This window comes from Serinus canaria, chromosome 5 (assembly GCF_022539315.1).
Source record: "Serinus canaria isolate serCan28SL12 chromosome 5, serCan2020, whole genome shotgun sequence".
Classification (NCBI taxonomy): Eukaryota; Metazoa; Chordata; class Aves; order Passeriformes; family Fringillidae; genus Serinus; species Serinus canaria.
In genome coordinates this window covers 57,103,670-57,123,627 of record NC_066319.1, presented here as the reverse complement: position 1 = coordinate 57,123,627, position 19,958 = coordinate 57,103,670, and the positions used below count along the sequence as shown (strand labels likewise).

The 19,958-nt window shown below is 46.4% G+C and overlaps 1 protein-coding gene across 2 annotated transcripts in view; it reads right to left on the bottom strand.

The window, feature by feature from the left end:
* RTN1 (reticulon 1) overlaps nt 1-19,958 on the bottom strand; it is a 120,604-nt gene that overhangs the window by 13,869 nt on the left and 86,777 nt on the right. Inside the window, exon 1 of one of the 2 annotated variants that reach the window (XM_050975139.1) lies at nt 4,212-4,370. The exons of the other annotated variant lie outside the window; for it this stretch is intronic. Within the exon in view, the coding sequence (XP_050831096.1) occupies nt 4,212-4,272 (61 nt within the window). The 5' untranslated portion in view covers nt 4,273-4,370. Of the gene's footprint in view, nt 1-4,211; nt 4,371-19,958 lie in introns of those variants that run through there. 2 annotated transcript variants of the gene reach the window in all.

The following is a 19,958-nucleotide window of genomic DNA, read 5'->3' as shown; positions in this document are numbered from 1 at the left end:
TCTTTAAGGCCCCTTCCCTCCCAAACCATTCTGTGATTATTCTGTCCTGGCTCAGCAGGTGTGCAGAGCACATTTTCTCACTGATTCCTCTTGCCATCAACAGGAACGTGCTGGAAGAAGAATTGATACAATTTCTCCATCAGAGACCAAAAAAAAAAAAAAAAAGAAAAAAAAAAGAAAGGCAGCAAATCTGAAAGTCATAAACAATCTTGACAAATTTCCTTCAAACTTCACAGGAAACCATCTGTGAAATTAGGAAATAAACTCCCCACAAGTTGATATAGTTTTATGAAACTGTGAGCTAAATTGGTTACAGCAGGTGTTGAGTTGGTACCAGAGTTTTAGCCCTACCAAGATCCACCATAAGAACCAAATTCTGGAGCAGATCATTATCAAATGGATCCCAGCTGAGAGATCAGCCCACAATATTTTCAGTAAAGCACTGAAGGTACCAACTGGCTGAAGTTTTATTTTCATTATAAAGCTGTAATTAGGCAGACTTCACAACTGTCAATAAGATTACAGATTAACTGCATGCAACTGTATTATTGTCATTGAAATTCTTTATCAGTCTTAAAGTGAGGAACATTGCCATGAGCAGTTGCTGCAATTTCCCATCACCCTTTGGAAACCAATGGATATATCAATCAAGTAAGGAAGCTGCCTCTCTGAAAACAGCTGCCAAGGAATAATAATCAATAATTGCAGTCCCAGAAGAGTTATGTCAACTCGATGGATTTGATGAAGTCTGCAGTCCTTTCCCACATTAAGTTACAATTATAATGTGGGTAATATTTAGGATCATTTTTATGATCACTTAATGGGCCCATGTCTCTGGATCTTTTCATTTCTCTTCTTTAATAAGCCTTGCAGAAGGTTGAAGCTGCAGGAGCCAGCCAGACACTTATGACCAGCCAAGAGCTGGCATGTAGAAGAGTGGAAAAGGGAATATTCATTAGGACCAGTGCACTGACACCAAACAACTCCTCCAAGCTGGGTGAAAACTTGGGCACTGATCTCCTGATCTCTTCTCTATGGTGGGCAGTGAGGAAATGGCTGGAGCTGTGCCACAGGAGGTTTAGGTTGGATATCAGGAAGAGGTTCCTCACCCAGAGGGTGTTTTGGCACTGGAAAAGGCTCCCCAGAGCAGTGGTCACAGCACCAAACCTGACAGAGTTCAAGGGGTGTTTGGACAATGCTCTCAGGCACAGGGTGGGATCGTTGGGGTGTCCTGGGCAGAAATTGGGCTTTGACAAACCTTGTGAGTCCCTCCCAACTCAGGATGTTCTATGGTTTTATGTCCTTCCTAATCCAGAGAACCTCTCCAGCAGGGTGTGAACCTGCAATTCCCCAAAACCACCTGTGTCCTGCTGAGCTGAGCCCCTGGGGAAGGCACGGGGACCTTTCCTTCACCTGCAGCTGGAGGCTGCCCTCGCCCAGCAGCTCCCGGTGGGAAGCTGCACACTCTGTCACACTTGTGTCACACACACAGCTGGCACAGGCCATAGGCTGTTCCTCCAAGGCCCACAGCCACCAGCACGCCCAGGCAGGGACATTTCTCCTCACACTCATGCATTATGCATGGCTCCATCCCAGCCTGCTTCAAATGCATCACCTTCCAGTGCGGAGATGACTGGGGCGTGGAAGTCGCTGCAGTTCCCCAGAGCCACCCATGTTAATATTCTGAATGAAGCAGGTGCCCAGCAGGGTGAATTACTGTCCTGCTCACCCAAGGGCTGCTGATGATCTACCTTTGCTCTAATCCTGCTGTGCCTGCAGGATGGACAGGTAAAAAACAATATTTCTAAAGGTGTGCAGCAGCAGCAGTTGATTCACTGCAAGAGAAATTCTTGACTGAGTGGGGCAAAGTCAAAGCCTCACCAAGAATCTTTGCAGCTTCTCACGATCCCCACCCAATTTTACATCAATTATAACAACTATAGGATCAATCCAATGATCCAGCTAGTTGAAGGCTTGGTTGTTGAATAATCAAAACTTTTGTTAACCTCATTGTTGAATCTCCATAATTTACATAAAAATATGCTCTGTATTGACTGAGGTTTCTCTCTGCATCTGTTACACTCACAGACACATTCCAGACTTTTCAGGGAGGAACCATAATTCCATTGACAATCAAGCTGGCAAAATTATACAACTCCAGATTTGCACAAAACTGATCTTCCAGGTTGAGACAGAGACAACATGAATAATAGATATTAAAGGAATCAATGAATCGTCTTTAGCCTTCATTCTCCTGAATTTTAAATTTCCTCTATTTTATCTGGGACTGATCAAAGAATTTTGATGACAGAAATATTATTCTATGGCTATTTCATGTTTTCTGCAGGAAATCATAAAGCACCACCCAAGGAAAAGGAAAAAAAAAATGCAAATGCCATGGAAGTGAGGCAAGTGATTTATTTTAACTGCGTTGATTTTTTCAGACCTGGGATTTTTTTTTCAAATCATCATGGGACATATTGTGTCATTCAATTTTCATCAAAGCTACCCCACTTTCAAAAAGGAAAGCACTGAAGGAGAAAAACCCCACTATTATTATTAATTATTAATTAAACAAGAGCAGTATGCCCTTCATTATTTCCCTTTTTTAATTTATGACTTTTTTTTCTCATATGAAGGAAAATATTCAGTTTGGTTCTAAAAACAGGTGGTTCAGCAATCTGACTCAGCAAGTCAATGTTTTAATAAGACTCAGCAAAATACTGAGCATTTTTGAAGAAAAACCTGTATCCAAACCCCACCCTACGAGGAAGTTTATCTGCAAAGCTCAGATGAAAAGACCCTGAAGTTTGGTTGTGATTCTCTCATTTGAGCTTAACGAATCCCACAAACACATGGAAAACCCTCGCCCTTCATTTCGGTGTGGAAAGCCGGAGCTGCTGGAGCCTGGCATTTAACAGGTGCATCTGTTTACTTTCCAGCTACTCGTCTTCCTTAAAAAACCCTCAGCTCCTAAATACAATTAGATGCTGAATTGAGATGGCAAAAAATATCAAGCTCCCTAGAGACAGGCGTCTGAAAAGTCTCTCCATCCCCACCCCTCCCCAAAAAACACTTTAGGAAGGTTTTTCAGCTTCTGTTGCATCGAGCTGCGTTTATGAAACTCTGCCTGCGAGCATCCTGAACCCTTTAATGAGATGGTGCCATGGAGTAATCTCTCTCCCAGGGACCCTGCTGTGAGCATCAGCACCATGAGCTGACTATTCAGCGTAAACATGCACCTGAAAATGACAAAAATACATCCAAACAAAGCCTGCCCGAAGCAGCCCCAGCCTGCCCGGCGGGATCAGCCGCTGGCATTTCTGCCTCTAATCTGCCCACCGAGCAGCGTCACAGAGACTGTCTTTTATCAAAACAAAGGCTGGATGCTGGCTGGGAAGTGTGAAGCCGACTAAAAATGGCTGAAAAGCTGTCCAAGGCACCCGGGAAGGTGGCCAGCCCCACCCAGCGCAGACACCGACCCGCTCAAAACACGCTGAAAATCAACCCAAAAGGGAGATGCCATTGTTCCCTTCGCCTCCGCGGCAGCGAGACAACATCCCCGCAATATTTCCACCCCCGAAACGAGTGCTCGGGAGCATAATGAAAGGATTAATGAATTTTTGCAAAAAAACCCCAATCCTAGAGCAAAGTAAGAAGCGGGGGGCCATCCCCAGCTCTGTCGCCCTCCTTGCCGGAGCTGCGTTTTCTTTGTGTGACACAAGGCTGAGCCCGGCTCTGGGTGTGTCCGTGGGCAGGAGGCACCCAGGAGCCCAACGCCACCACCTCCCAGCCCCAGCGGGCACCAAGGCACCGCCACCCGGCTTCCCTAAAGCCCGAAAGGTGGGAAATCATGCCAGCGACATCCCGACGGAGAGAGCCGGGGATGGGGAATGACGCCGCTAAGGGCAAGGGCGGATGCTCTGGGAACGAGCTGCAAGGTGGGAAGGAGGGAGGACCTGTATCCTGGATGCTTTCAGGGTGAGACACCTGCGGATGGGAGAAATGCATTCCAAGAAGAGAAACAAGGGGCTTTTAATCTTTCTTTCTTTCTTAAATTACCCCCCTCCCAAAGAAAAGCTTCGCGGAGAGGGAGGGAGAGGAAACAGCATGCAAAGGCCCACAGGTGAACAATGCAAAAATGGATGGATCCTGCCTTTGCCTCCTCTGCCATGCAGTCCTAGCATGCAACACCAGAACAGAGAGAATACCCTGACATTTCCAGTTGCTCCAAAGACAGTCCATCTTGGTGGAATCGGCACTGGCTTGCATCTCGGAGAGCAGAGGGCTTGCCGGTCCTTTGGGTGGGAGGCAGTGCCTTAGCAGTCAGGCATTCCCGAGCATGGGTGGGTTCCTGGGTACCGCTGCCGTCTCCCCGCTCGGCTCCGGACTGATGCTGTAAGCAGCACAGGCGGAGGGGGAGGGCATATTGTACGCGCTGCGGTCTCCACTGCAGCAAATCAGCAGTGTGATGTGGTTGCCCTAGGGAGCAGGCTCCTTTGAAAAGGGGATGCGGTCCCTTTTCAAATCAAAAGCTTGCGCTCGGGCGGCTTAGCCCTGCTAAGCCATGGAAATGGTTAAGGCAACCTGATGGCGAAGAAATAAAAACAAATTGGGTGTGGGTAAATGGGGGAGGGGGGGTGAGCAGTGTTTCCTATGTGTCAGTACGGTTGTGACTGTTCCAGAAATTTCTTGACAGTGATGGAATCTGGTATTTTCTTAATTTTTTTTCCTTTTTTTTTTTTTTTTTTTTTTTTCTTTTTTTTTTTTTTTTGGTGAAGGCCAGATTTCACACAACCCCCCCAGGTTTTCATGCCTCCCTCTTCTCTGCCCAGCTGGGTGGGGTCGGGGAGCAGGCAGGAAAATAAACAAGGTCAGGATCCAAGCCCTGCAGAGCAACCCCTATTTTGCTATATTTTTTTGGAAAACCCTGCAGGCATGGGGTGACCCGTGTGGCCACCCCCATGCCAAGCCCTGCCACACCAGGATGCTGAGGACTCCCAGGTGCACCAGGTTTGGGTGTGCTGCCTCCTCTTGTTGCCCAAAATGCTGCAAAAATCGGGATTTGAGATGTAAGAGTGCAGGAATACAGGACAATTTGTGAAAGACTAATAGCTGAATTTTAATATTCAGTTTAACAGTGGTGGGCCCCACCACTCCTTCCCTAGCAGGACACAGCCTCTGCCTCAGTTTCCCCAGCAATAAACTGTTATGAATAGCCTTGCAGAGACATCATAACCATGCAATGGTCATACTTGGCAAACAGTGGGAAAGAAAATATTTTACCACTCAACCTGTTTGCATTTTCAGATTTTGGGGTGCCTAGGAATGCTAAACTCCCAAAGAAGTCACCCCATTTCATTGAAGAGTGACCAGTATACCAGACTATGTCCAGTCATTTTGGGCAGAATGACCCCAGCTGGGCACCTTCAGCTCTGAGGCTGGATCAGATCACGACAGTTCATAAAATAATTTCACTTTAGCAGTGTTTTACTGAATTTTGCTTTGTTTATGTGGAAACAAACACCGAACACAGACACAGTGAGTCACATACTCATCAGCATGGGGAATAGAGTTTGAACCCTTCTTCTCTTTTGGCTCCAAAAATAAAAGGTCTTTAACACCTGAGTTATTAGATATCTCCTCCAACTGGCAACAGTAGGTCACTTATCCTTCCCCCAGATAACTCAGCTTATAGGAGAAAGCCAAAATTTAAGGAAATTCACCATAGTAATATCTTACTCTTTACCCAGGAAATTCTGTTGGATTACAGAGGCCAACAGCTATTGTTCATGTTTATAAACCATCCTTGAGATCCCCAAAACACTTGCTTAGGCTTGAACCCAGCATCTTAAGTCCCCTAACAGGAAAATCCTTAATTAACTGGGGCAAAACTGGCTTCAGCTGTCATTGCATACAGTAAGATTAAACCATCTATAATGTTACAAACCTGGAATTTGTGTTCTTCCTGGCTTTGTTTAAAAAATAAAAAAAAAAAAAGGAAGAAAGAGGTTGGCAAGGGATGATTTCTAAGCATGGACCAAGCTCTTTGCAAGAGCAGAAAATTTCCCTATTGATACATTTTGCCCTGCAAACCCTTTGCAGCTCTACAATGGGGTTCCCAGCACCAAGCCATAATATGAAGTATTTACAACAGTGTGTATAAAACAGAGACATAATTCACATCAAGCTTCTGCACCCTTGTCCCTGGAATAGCCATAGACCCCCCAAACATGGTGCATAGGTCAAACTTATGGCTACTGGGTGTGTGCCACCAGCAACACAGCAGAGAGAAGGCAAAAGATCTCTGTTTGGTCTCACTGTAACCCAAATTTCTCAGTCAAGTATGAAGGATAAGTTCCCTTTGGACAGAAGAGTGGTCCACGTACATTTAACACCCCACTAAGGATTTCTCCTTGTCTTCATTGTTTGTAGAAGTTTTTCTCAGATGTCTCCATTCCCTCTTCCAGGCTAGCAAAAGGAACCACACCATCAGGCTTCCTGTTTAAATTCCTACTCCCCTTTGGAAAAGTGTCTCTCTTCAGACCTGGCCCATGTGATTGGACTCTCCCACACTACTTCCAGAACTATTTTAATCCACAGGCACCAGAACCCGTCGCTTTACCAGCAGTAACAAGAACACTGCATTTGTGTTAGAGACAGAACTGAACTGGAACAGTGAGATGAAGACACTTTGAAAATGCACGCGGGCTAAGGAGAGTTTCCAGTGTGCACTCACTTGTCCCAGGACCTGAGGCAGGTGGGGGACAGAAGTAACTCTATGTCTGACTACAGAAATTGCTCAAAATCCCAATCAGCACTGGGTGGATCCAGCACTAAAATGGCCATTGATAAAAAAATGCATTTCCACGATGGAATTTTGAATTATGCATTCAGTAAGTAGTGAGAAAGAATTAGGACTGAGCACTTGGCCATCAGTCCTGAGGTTAAGAACTGCTTCTTTGCACAGAACTAAAGCAGGAGCAAGCTGGAAGGCACAAATAAACATTGCACTGCCTGGATCTGAAAAGGGTGAGACATGCACAGAGATCTTGGCATCAGCTGCAGGAAAGTTGAGTGTTGGAGGAGAGTTTTCCTGTGATCATGAAGAGCAGCAGGATGAAAAGTGGAATTTGCTTCCCTTCAGAGCACTGTCCATTGGGAGCCTCCTTCTGCTGTGGAAATTTCTGTTACTGAACAATTTCTGTTACTGAAATTGTTACAGGTCTTAAGATGTGTTAGTGAGGTCACATGGAGCTCAGTGTTGATGGCACAGCCACAAGCCAAGAGGGCTCATCAGCACTTGCCTGTTCCATAGCTCTGCTGGAGATCATGATCTGTGTATGCAGGATGTGTGGGGTAAGCACTCAGTAAAACAAAGGTACCCATGGGATCACTGCAGGAAACCACTGCCAAGAGAACTCATGTGTAGGGTATTGCTGTCTGCCTCATTTCTTTCCATCCCTCCAACTCCAACAGGGATCACAGAATCATAGAATGGTTTGGGCTCCAAAACCAGTTCCAAACCTTTGCCCATGGGCAGGGATGCCATCCGCTAGACAAGGTTTCTCAAAGCCCCATCCATTCCGGCCTTTAACAATTCCAGGCAAGGGGCACCCACATCTGGATGGCCAAATGAGGTGCAGACTGTAGCTCTGCAGAGGACAGGGACACCCTACCATGGGGTGTGGCCACCAGGGTTGTGCTCCTTCCAGGGACACAGGAAATCCTTCAGCAGGACTGGCACTCCAGCCCTACCTTGTTTCCCTGCAAAGGTCCTTCCACGGTGACCCAGCCCCCCCTGTGCACCACTGATGAGCTCTGATGAGGTCAGAGTTAGCAACATTTATGGCTTTTTAGGTAAATATACTTGAATGGACCATAACAGTCCATAAGAGCTCAAAAGCACCCACTGTTCTACCACAGGAACTGAAATTTGGGGCCATCCCTTACCAACCCTGCTGGAGGGCAGGGGTGGAAGTCAGCTGGTTTCAGTTGGTTTCAAAGATGATTTAATGATTAAAAACCCACAGACAGAGCTGAAACCACTGTTTGGAGTGCAGTGACTTTGAAGGCACTTTGGACTGACTGCGTTCTCCTGCATCACTCCACGTCAAGGCTCCGTGGGACACGTTGAGGGCAGCGCCAGATCTGCAACGTGGTGCTGAAAGATCCTGACACTTAGCACTTTAGGAGAACAATAGCATTAAGGGAGATCATTTGGGTTATTTTTCTAAGCTAATTTGTTCTTAGCATTAGCAACAAAAATAGAGAGGATGCTATTTTAAAAGTTGCATTAATATGTCTCGAAGCTCTAAAGAGCAACGGGGAATTTTTGCCTGAGCACTCCAAGCAAGGGCAGCCAGCAATTACATTTTCGTGAGGAGGCTGTCAATAGCAGAAGGATGGGCCAAATCCTGGCACTGCTCTCATCCTTTTCACTGTCTTGTGCTCATTCTTGCACATTTTCTGGTCTGCAGAGCTGCTCAGAGGCAGCTGAAATGGCAAGGCCACGAGCTGGGAGATGCTGATGGCTGTTTCAGGTCCATCACTTCTCACAGTACAGGAAGCACATAGACAGCTCTGTCCTTGTTGTCTTTTCTCCCAGGTCTTTGCTACTTTCTCCTAGAAGATGTAATGCAGTGATGAATTACCTTTTTTCTCAGGACTTCAGACCACAAAAGGAATCAATAAGCTGGTAAAAAAAGACAATATGGTCTTAAACTGGCAGAATTAAAGTCTGAAGCTGAACAATCACAACAAAAGGAGCCCCATGTCCGGGCATGTCACATAATGTTCCAGTCTCCCTGCAATTTTTTTTTTAAAGTCTTGAAATATCTTGGATTTATAGGGTTTTTTTAAAATCATCAGTCAAAATATTTGGATTGTTCACAAGGACAAGAAGTGTGATTTTGAGACATGCTAAGCTTCTGCTCTGCTGCCTGTTTCACTTTCTGCTCAGCAAAACTGCTCTTCATACCCATCTTTGCTCAAAGGCTGAGATTATAGATCCATATATCTATATATAGATATACATGGACATATCTAACCATAGAAGTGTAAACTGGAAGGGACATTAAAGATCATCCAGTTCCCAACCCCTGCCATGGGCAGGGACACCTTTCACTATCCCAGGTTGTTCAGAGCCCCATCCAACCTGGCCTTGGACACTTCAGGGATAGGGCAGCCACATCTTTCCTGGGCAGCCTCTGCCAGGGCCTCACCAACTTCCCAGGGAAGAATTTCTTCTTAAAATCTGATCTGAACCTGCCTTCTGTCAGATAAAGCCATTTCTCTTTCTCCAATCACTCCATGTCCAAAATCCCTCTCCAGCTCTCTTGTCAGCCCCCTTCAGGCACTGGAAGGTGCTCTGAGGTCTCCCCTTCCCCAGGTTCAAGAGTCCCAACTGTATAAGAGGATTACATAACTACATATAACAAAAAATAACCATCTATAACTGCATAATAAATGTATATAACTGTATTAGAAGACCTTATCATCATGAGATTTTCAGCAGCAAGCCAGTGACATGAGCCAAATGAGTTGGTGAAAGACCCAGGTGAGACAAGCTTTGTGCTTGCTTCCTTTCCTGGGAATGAGGTGGCCTTTCTGTGAATCCCAGTAAATGAGCCCATTGGGGGAACTCCTTAGATCCAACCTTGTTATTAAGAAGCAGTTTTGGGGTTTGAACCTCTGCTGTGCCTCAGTGAACATGGCACAGACCTTCTTCAGCAGCCATGCCAGAGATGGCCAGGACTCCTGTGGTGCCATTTGAGCTCCCTGATCTCTGCAGGCAGCAGCACAACTAACACATAACAATCAGTTTTGATTTACTCCTGGCTCTCAGAGGTGGATAATTTCTCTTGGTTCTTTAATGTTATTTTTGAACTGCGAGGTTTGTAGAAATAAAGGCTCTGTTCCTGCCATTGACCTAGAAAAGTCTTTGATTCTTTCCAGTGGGACTAATTTTTTCAGTTGCTGGGAACCTTAAAATCCTGAGTTTCTCTCCTTTGGGGGAGGTAGTTGCTACATCTTCATTCCTCCTTTAAGATTTGATCAGTAAAGCTGAAGAGACCCTAAAACTCTCTCTGACCTCCTGCACTCCCCCATTACAAAGGAAGTGCTTGCAGCTTATTCCCATTTTCAAACCTTCTGTTTTTAAGCCTGTTCTGTGAAATTTTTCTCTCCTACAGAGTTGCTGGTGCTGCAGCTGGCATTATTAATTCCATTTCATTAACTGATCTTCTTAATGTACTGGAAGACAAAAGAGAAGAGAGTCCTGAGACCACAGCCTGGCTGAGCCTCAGGAGATCTCTGTTCAGTCCCCACATCTGCCACAGGCTTCTTACTACGTGACCTTGGGAATATCTCTCTGAGGTCTCTGGGTCTGCTTGGTCTATTTAAATTTGGGGCATGGTCTGCTTTTCTGAGCTTTGTTTCTGCAGCACCCAGCACAACATCTGCAGCTCCAGCAGAGGGGCCTTGCTCATTTTTGCAGCACAGCTTGCAAGGCTGGTGTTACTGGCTGCCATTCTTGGACCAGGGGAGATGAAGTGAGGTGGTAAAGATGAATTTGGGTTGCACTGCTCCTGGAAATGGTGAAATGCTGCCTGGTGTCAGAGGACTCTCCTCTTTGGCCAAGCATGCCCTGAAGAGATGATGATGATGCATTTTCAGCAAATTCTTGAAGCAAGGTCTGGTGTCCAGTGCCTGAGCTGGGGAAGTGAGGCTGTGCCACACAAGCCAAAAGGAGAGGTCCTGTCCTGCCCTTGGCTCCTCTGCACATCCCAGTCCTGAGCTCAGGCAGCTCTGGTGCACCCCAGGGAAGATGTTCCCACAAAAAATGCCAAAGCTTTGCTCCCAGCTTGCAGGGCCAGCCTTTGCTCTGCCTCTGCTGGGATCAGACTCAAGTTTTGAAGCTCAAGGTGCTGATTCAGAGGCTGGGATGCTCTGCCCGAGTGCAAAATGCAGCTACAAATTTTGCAAATGTGACTGCAAATTAAACCATTTTGCAAATGTGACTGCAAATTAAACAGCCTGCAGGCAGAGCTCAGGAGATTGAGGCCACATTTGCAGCAGTGCCACAAGCCCTTAATTGAGTTTGGGATGCTCACAAGCAGCCAGGGGTGCTGGAGAATGAGCTGTGGTTTGCAGCATTTCTGCAGGCTCCACTGCTCCAGTGCCTGGCACTCCTGCTGCCAGCCCAATTCAGGCCAGGGGAGAAGGTGCAGAATAATTTAATGTAGATCAAGCCCCTTTCCCCAGCTTCAGATGTGGCCAAAAAATAATATTCTAGGGTGCTCCCCATTAGGGCCTGAGCTTGTCACCGTGCTGGAGAGCTGCTTCAAGCATCTCAGCACGGGCATCTTGACATGCCCCACCCCGCCCTGCAGGGAGGTGAGAGGATCCTGCAGCCCTGCTCCGGCTCGGCCAGCACACAATTGCCATGGCAACCCCAGCTTTCCCTGGAAAACAGAGGGAAATCACCAACACTGCTGCATTCAACAGCCTGCTCCACGGCTGGGAGACACCTGGGCACCAAGATGCTCTCTGCAAAGGGACAGCTCCAGTCATACCCAGCCCGAGGATGACTGGATGGTTCTATGGGAAGATCCTGGCTGAGCTTGCAGAGAAATGGGGGACAGGGTGGCCAGGGGGAGGTGAAGAAGCAGCTGATCCTGTCCTGAGCAAACACAGCCTACAGTGCTTGCAAAAGTGATGGAGGAGGCAGTGGGGCTGCTTTAAGATTTGATCAGTAAAGCTGAAAAGACTCTAAAACTCTCTCTGACCTCCTGCACTCCCCCATCACAAAGGAAATGCTTGCAGCTTATTACCATTTCCAAGCCTTCTCTTATTGCAGCTGTGCTGGGTGGCACAAAGTGGGGGAAAAGAACCCAAAAGGAGCAATGAAGGACATTCAATAGTGATGAGTAAGGCAGAAGTGCCAGTGCAAGGCTGTGAGAAGGGGAAAACAAGGAGAGAACAGGGCAGGGTTCTGCTGGGAGTCTGTGTGAGCACTGGCTGGAGAAATGCTTTGGAGGGCAAAGCAGCACTCTGAGTTTTAAATGTTATTATGGGTCTCTAGGGCAATTAGAAGAATTAGATCAGGAAATGATGTGCCAGAAGTGTTGGCTGAAAAGCAGTCAGAGTTGTGTTTGTTGGGGAAACAGACAAGGAAAATGGTTTTGGGTGGCATTTTAGTGCATTGGATGGAAATGAAGCAGCAGAGAAAAGCAGAACTGGTTTGAGTAGTGAGGGGCTGGCCCTGCCCCAGCACATCCCCTCACATGGGGCAGAGGGAGGAGGACAGATCACATGTATGTATCTTATGGAAGATACCACAAGCAAGGTCAAGCAAGCTTCAGCATCCAATCAGCAGAATGTGCCATGAAAATCCACACCCTGGAGCCAGCTCATTAGGAACTTAAGATCAGTCATCCCTAAAACTAGTTCTCTTATGCAAACTGATGCTAAAGGAGGAAAAAGAGAAGAAAAAAATGGAGAAGCCAGTTGAACCCACTGAATTTGTGGAAATGGGTTTTTCTCTGAAGAACAGATCCTATCTCTGAGCACTTGGCTGTCATATAACCTCACTCCCTCTCTGCACACAATGAGAAAATCCTGATTTGGATGCTGACATCTAGTATCTGAGAAAAGACAATTTCTTTCCCCATTTTTAAGGCTAAAGGATTAAAGATAGCACAGCAAAACTATTTCACATATAGGAAACCAAACAAAAAAGTCTGAGGAATTCAGATCCTTGACAATACTGTGAAACACCACAAACCACATTTTCCTGATTGCTTCTGCAGAAGGACTGACAGCTCTCTGTCCTGGGATGAGGGTGAGCAAAATAGAAGGTATTGGGTGGCTTTGAATATATACATGAAAAACAGAATTATTTTTCCATATTTATCAATGAATAAGTAGCTTGAAAGTCCACTGGACAAAACTAAACAAGGGAAGGTGTTTTCCTTATTGGAAACACATTTAACCACAGCATGTGGATATGGTAGAAGCACCAGGAATTTCAGGGTAGCTGCAGATTTGCAGAGATCCAGAAATAGCTGTATCCCAGAGCACTGCACACGAGCAGGGTGAGGTGGAAGGAAGCATACTACATATTCTGCATTGATAGTGAATTCCTTTGCATCAGGTTTGGCTTTTGCAGAAATGGGGGATTTCCAAAGAGAACAGCAAAATAGGTCTGGGCAAGATTCACCAAAGGTCTGCTGGGATTTCAGAGCTGCTTTCCTAAAGTGTTTCCCTCCTTGCAAACATTGAAGTACATGGGGCTTTGATGAAACTCCCTGACAGAGACAGGTACCACCAAATCCCTCATTGTATTTTATCAGTTAGTTCATTCTTAATAAATCCACCCAGGGATCCAAAGCACAATATTCCTTGTGGCCCATGTGAGGCTCTTGAATTTCAAATGCCAGGTACTTAAAATTAATGTCTTGCAGATGAATCAGAGATAAACCATAATGGCATGACATTAATTTCAAATTATTATAAATTTTAAAAACCACAATCTTATTTTGGTTTGCAAACCAAAAAAATCCCAACCCTCAAGCTCACTTGGTGTATTTTGTTTTGTAGGAACCTCCTCTTTCACAGGTGCAGGAGATGTGATCAGCTCCTGCTGGATTCTGAGCAGGACTCTGAGTCCAGCTGGTGCTCAGCACCTGTGGGGCTTTGGAAACCTCAACCTCTGAGTACCCCCAGCCTGATGCTGAGAGACACCAGCCCTCAAGATGAGGATGATTAATACTGGGGCCAGAAGAGAAGGACTTTGTTTTGCAAGCAGCAGCAGCTTTTACCTTTTCCAAAACACTTTCTTTTTAACTGTGCTTTTTTTCCATTCTTTTCCCAGACTGCCTGACATTTCAAGTGATCAAAGTTCCCTGTGAAGCACAGCTCCTAAATTTCAGATAAATATAGCCACGCTGCTCTGCATTTGTTTGTTTTTCTCAGGTTGCAAACCTGCAGTGGAGACCTACTTATTCTGGAGCAGGGGGGAGCTGCTGGTTTGGCACCACGTGTTCAGCAGCAGGAGGGAGCAGAGCCCTCTGTGCAGGATGTGGCTCTGCTCTGCTCCCAACAGAGGGTCCAGTCCTGCTCTGGAAACTCAGGACAAAGCCAGCAGCAGCCCCCTTGCTGGCTGGAGGAGGCAGAGCAGCCCTGGAGTGGGCAGAAGGCACATGGAGAGAGGATGGAGATGGCTGTGGCTGAGCGTGGGGACAGGTCCAGCCCACGCTGACACACAGGGGGACAGCTCTGAGCCCTCTGAGACATTGGGAAGCTCTGTGGGCCCTGGGGTATGGATGGAATCACATGCCAGGGCAGGAAGGTCCTGCCCCTGCCCACACACACACAACCACTCAGCCTGGTACAATTTATTTTGGCCTCCCCATTAGCTGGGAAGTAAACGTGGCAATTACTTTGCACATCCCAAGTGTCAGAACCCTTTGGCACATTTCCCTGAAGCTAAATAATTAATGAAGGGCTCTGATTAGTGTGGATCTTGTGGAATCATCAGACAGTGTGGAGTGACATTTACTTTTACTTCTTGATGCCTGAGAAGGGCTTTGTGATGAAGCTTCCATCCTCTCCAGCTGAAAGGGTGTGGCCTGGGGTTTGTTCTGTGAGAAAGGTTTCTGCCCTGCTTTGTGCTTAGGCTGCCACAGACACCAGCAGCCCTCAAAATATGAATGTTTGCAAGTGGTGGAAGATAAAATGCATTTCTTTTCCATGCAGGAAAGATATCCTGCAAATGTAGCAACACAGCAACTCATTTCCCTCAGTGCCTCATTAGAGTCACCACACCTAAAAGGGTTTTTTTCCCTTCTTACTGACAAATAGAGTGAACTAGAAGATACCAGGGGTGCATCTGCCAGGGGTGAGGCTCAGACCCTGCAAACTCAGGCACCACAGCAGGATCTGGCTCCCATGGCAGTGGGATTCCAGCTTGGCACGGGGTGGCAGAGCAAGCTGGTGTCCCTGCAGGGTGAGAGCCCTTCTAATAGGAGACTGCTGCATGTGAGGAATAGGAAGAGCTGGTGGCTGTCACTTTAGGTCCATTTTCTCCTACAGTTTCTTTCTGAATGAATTCCCCACACAGAACAGACCAGAGAGCTGTACTGAGCTGTGACACAGAGCTCTCTGTGAGCTGCTGCCCTTCTCCCAGCCCTCCCTCATTTCACCATCAAACTGCAAATAATCTGGTTTTCACTCTGAGGGAGAGAGGTTTGTGCTAGGGAGGAGAGGGGCTGCCCAGAGAACACCAGGAGCTATTACATGTGCAAATTGGGTATCTTTGGGGTCCTGAAGTGCAGAAGAAGGTGCAATCTTCCCCTCTCCAAGGAGATAAAAGTAAAGCAAGGAGTTTACATAAAAGCAGAACTCTGATCCCAAATGCCACAGCCAGAGTGACAGCAGCTCCAGGTGCACTGTCCCTGCTCTGTCTCATGCAGGTCACTCTGAGCAGCACACTCACATGCTCAGGGATTATACTTTCCAACCTGAGCATCAACACCAGTCAGACACCTCCAAAAGCTGCCTCTCCCTAGAGAGATTTCCTCCTCACACAGAGTTTTGTAAAAACAGGAGGTAAAGGACTCCTTGTAAGGAAAAGCAAATAGTTTGGAGATCATGTACTTCCAGTCTGTGCCTGGTTCTGCCTCATCCAACATGTGTTTCCATGGAAGCAGAGGAGGAAATGGGCAGCCTGTGGCTGCAAATCACAGCAATCTCACTGCCTGCTCACGAGCCTGAAAAGACAAATGGATCATTAAAAATAAAAAACACCTGAATTTTTTAACATCCCTTTTGATGGCAGATATCTGGTATTTAGTGTTCCAACATTCTCTTCAGGGACAGGGGTTCAAGAGCATCACAGCTGAACAAAACAAACTTGGGCTCATTCTCAGAGGACAGAGAGTATATGCCAAATAAAATGATTTTTGCTCTTTTGTTGGTCACACTGGTGGAGTGATTGTGTGAGCACAGAGAATGGCAGCACAGCACACAAAGGCAGTTACATAAATGGAATAGAACATGTTTTCAGCATGGTTTGGAGGAGTGAGAGAGACCAAACCAAGGATGATGGTTTAGGAAATACAGATTGTTTAGGAAAGCTTTATCTGTTGATAAAACCCGACTCTGATCTCAGGAGTGAGCCTCCTGAACTCAACCTGGCAGTCAGTCACTTGTCTTATCAACATGTCCTTTGAGCATAAACCTGTTTCTGACTAGAACCATGAAGTTTTCCTGGCCTGAAATGAGCATCTTGAGGCCTCACTGCATCCACAGAAAACACACAGCTCCTAACAGCTCTCAGCCAGCTGCAAATACATCTTGCTGCTGAGCCAGGCACATTTCACTGGGAGTAATTACCCTTTCTCCCCAGGTAAGAGCTGCCTCTTGGCCAAAAGTGGCACTGGGGGACTTGATTGTAGCTGCTCTTGAGTGACTGAGCTGGATCTCCCTGGCGCCAGCTCCCAGCAAGGCACCAGGGCTGATCTGATCCGTGTGCAGCCATTACAGGATCAAATGCAAAATGTCTTTCCTGCACTTACCCCCCTCAGAAAAACATATATCTCTTTTACACAGCCTGCCTTGTCCCAAAAGGCTGCAGAATCTCTCACTGGTAGGTCTGGGTTTCTTTTCTTTCTTAACTATCAGGCAAGAAAAATTAGGCACACTTACAAAAGCTGCCAATTAGAAAACAGAGTTGCAGACTCCAGTGAGCTCAAAATCTTGAGGGTTTTTTGTGTTTGGGAGATTGCCTCCCCCCAGCTCTGTGTGCAATGGATTTGGAGCTGTTCTCTGTAGCTGCCTGAATTTCTGAATACTGTGGTCAATACTGCATTGAATTACAATACCTATGATCTAATGACAGCTCTGTGTGCATCTAGGACCTGTTTAGTAGATTGTTTTCAGTCAGAGAACAGCAAAAATTGAAAGAATGGCTCAAATCCATTTGAGTTTCTTAGAAACTACATCCAAACAGGGAAATATGAGAGATGAAAATAAATCTGCAGGGGAAAATGAAGAGATTGAGCTTGTACCAGGACTGACCCTATTTCAGAGCCTGCAAAGGTGCCAGAGAACTCAATACCAGCAAATCCCAGTGAGCAGATGGGAGTACTACAGAAGGTATCCTTCTTCCTTTAGAAGCCTGTGAACACATGGCTTAAAGGGAGGGTGCACTGGATTGGTTTTCATCTCTGGCTGGTGCTTAATATTCTTCATCTCACAGTGGAAATCACCTGGTGGTACTGGCTGGTGCCATGAGCTGTGATAATCTGGGATTCTTTTAATTTCAAAAATACGGATGTCAAATCATAATAATGGTTTGTGCATTATTATGCTTTGGTTGAACTGTAATAATGATTTGTGGGTTGTTTCTACCTTTGCTGTTGATAAGTGAGCCACTGAGTGTCCACTGGGCCCAAAGGCCTGAAAGTGAAAGGCTCCTGTATCCTATTCCCAACTCCAAGCCCACCAGGACACCCCTGGGAGTGTTCATGTCCAAACTGAGAGGGATTTTGGGCAGCCTGGTCTAGTGGAAGGTGTCCCTGGCCATGGCAGGGAGTTGGCATTGGTACATCTTTAAGGTCCCTCCCAAACCTAATTATTCTGTGATTCTAGGATTCTGTGAGAAGGCTCTGCAAGTTTTAAGAACATGTAAGGAAAGGAAGAACACTGCAAATAAATTCTTGGACCAAGGAGGAAGGAACTGAAAGGTGAGCAGAAAACTGGTGTGGATGAGCCTGCTCTGGGAGGGCATCAGAAAAGCACTTGCTTGTAGACAGCCAGAGATATTGATCTGCAGTCACACAGCAGCACAGGCTGGGCAGGAAGCATCATCAGAAACTGGCTGAGGGAAAGGGAGAAACATGTCAATAAAATCAAGCCCTGTGTCAAAGGGAGGAGGAGGAGGAGGAAGGAGGAGGCCAGCAGGGCAGCCTGTGCTGGAGCCATGGGTGTTTACCTCATGGTGTATCAGTGACCTTGAGGGTGATGCCATTATCTAATGATGCCAAACTGTAGGAGGCACAGAACAAATTAATTACAAATGGGAGATTAGGCTTACGGTCTGATAAGCAGCTCACGGAGTTCAATGGAGAGAAGTTTAAATGAGATTAAGTGACAAAGCCATCACTTAGAAGGAAGCTTTAAACAGACTACAGGCAAGGAGAAAGAAGTGGGGGCGAAGGCAGAGAACTATTAAAACCATCTGTGTTATTAAAAGAGGAGTAAACAAGGCCTGTGCCTCTCAGGGAGAAATGGGGATGATAGTAAAGCGTGCTGGCACTGCCAATGGGAGCTGCTCCTGTGAATGTATTGTATGAAACATCTGAGTCAGACTCAGGGGAAAATTGATGGGAAACCCAGCACAAACTTGGGATTAACATCAGCAGCAAAGCACTGCCTGGCTTGGTATGAATAAGCCTGGAGAGGAGGTCCAGGAGGCCTGGATGAGTGGGATATGGCAAAGGGTTGGAGCTGAAGAGCTCTGCTTTGGCCCAAGAGCAAAAAGGGCAGGATGGTAGCAATCAAGGAAAGAAACTGGCCAGCAGTTAATATGTCAGGCTCTTAAATTATAATAGCTACTGCTAAAGATGAATAATTAAAGCAGAGCACTTGGTCCTCAGGCCCTTGTGTAGCTCCTTTCCTCTAATGCCTGGCAGAAGCAGCATTTATAGTATGTGGCAGGAGGAATCTTGTGATCCCAGGGGCTGGCTCTGCTCCACCTCCCACCAAACCCACTGCATCCTTCTCTGTGAGCTATATTTAAAGCTGAGTTCAAATAAAATGGGAATGGGAGAAGCTTTGAATCAGAGTGATCAGAGACCTGGGTGTGGGCATTGGCAGTAATGTCCTGTGTTTATGCTACCTGCAGGCAATGGGCCAAAACAGCTCCTGAAAAGGAGGAGAGACATCTCTTGGTGCAACATCAGTGGGCAGACTTGTGTGGCTGTGTTACAGAAGAAATGTCAGGCACATTTCCCTATCCTTCCTCTCTGTGATGGGACAGATGCTCTTGGGGTGCACTGGCATGGTCAGGCAGTGACTCACTAACACCTGAGTCTGCCAATTCTCACCTTTCAGAGCATCTAAGTAGGGAAAAGGTTTGAGAAGAAAGCAGAGCAGACCCCTCTTTTTTCTCCCCTCTCCTTCACCTTTCCACCCACCACTCCACCCAAAGGGTAACACCATTGTGAGGGGACTGAAAAAGGAGCAGGCACCAGGCAAAGCAGAGCTGACCCTCAGACAACACAAAAAGGTGGCAATTCCTGCATTAAATAATCCTCCTCACAGTGAAATTTATCCTGCAGGCTCTCCAAGGAAAGGACCTTACTGCTTGTTCTTATCTTGGCTAACAAAAGAGCCTGATCTTCACTGGGTCTCCAGGCACTACATCTAAAACAAGATCTAAAAACAATAATCAGCCCAGAGCTTTCTTTTTCCTGAGAAATCAGGGAGCAATTTGTGCATGTTAAGAAACACATCCAGCACTGCAGCCTTTCAAAGTCTTCTGCTATTCCCTTGACTTCCCTTGCAATGCAGATTATCCAAATGCAGATCCCTGGGTGCTCTCTGATACACAATTCCAGTAAATATTTACATCCTATTTTGGGTCAAAATATGCTGAAAGGGTGTATAGGGGGTGCCTCAGCATTTTATAATTTCTTCACTTTGGTCAGCAGAAGTGAGATCCTGTGGGGGGTGACAGCTGAGAGTGAGTTGCAATCTCACCTTTTTGGAGATTCAAACCCTACAGTTAACCCTGATTTTTAAAAATTGCAGTTAAAGGGTTATGCACACAGGTATGATACGGGTCTGTGCCTCAAACCCACAAGTAGAGTCTGCAGCTCTGAGCTCCAGCCTTGCCCACAGGGCAAAAGCAAAGTTCTCATCTGAATAAATCCTGAAAATCTCATCTGCCA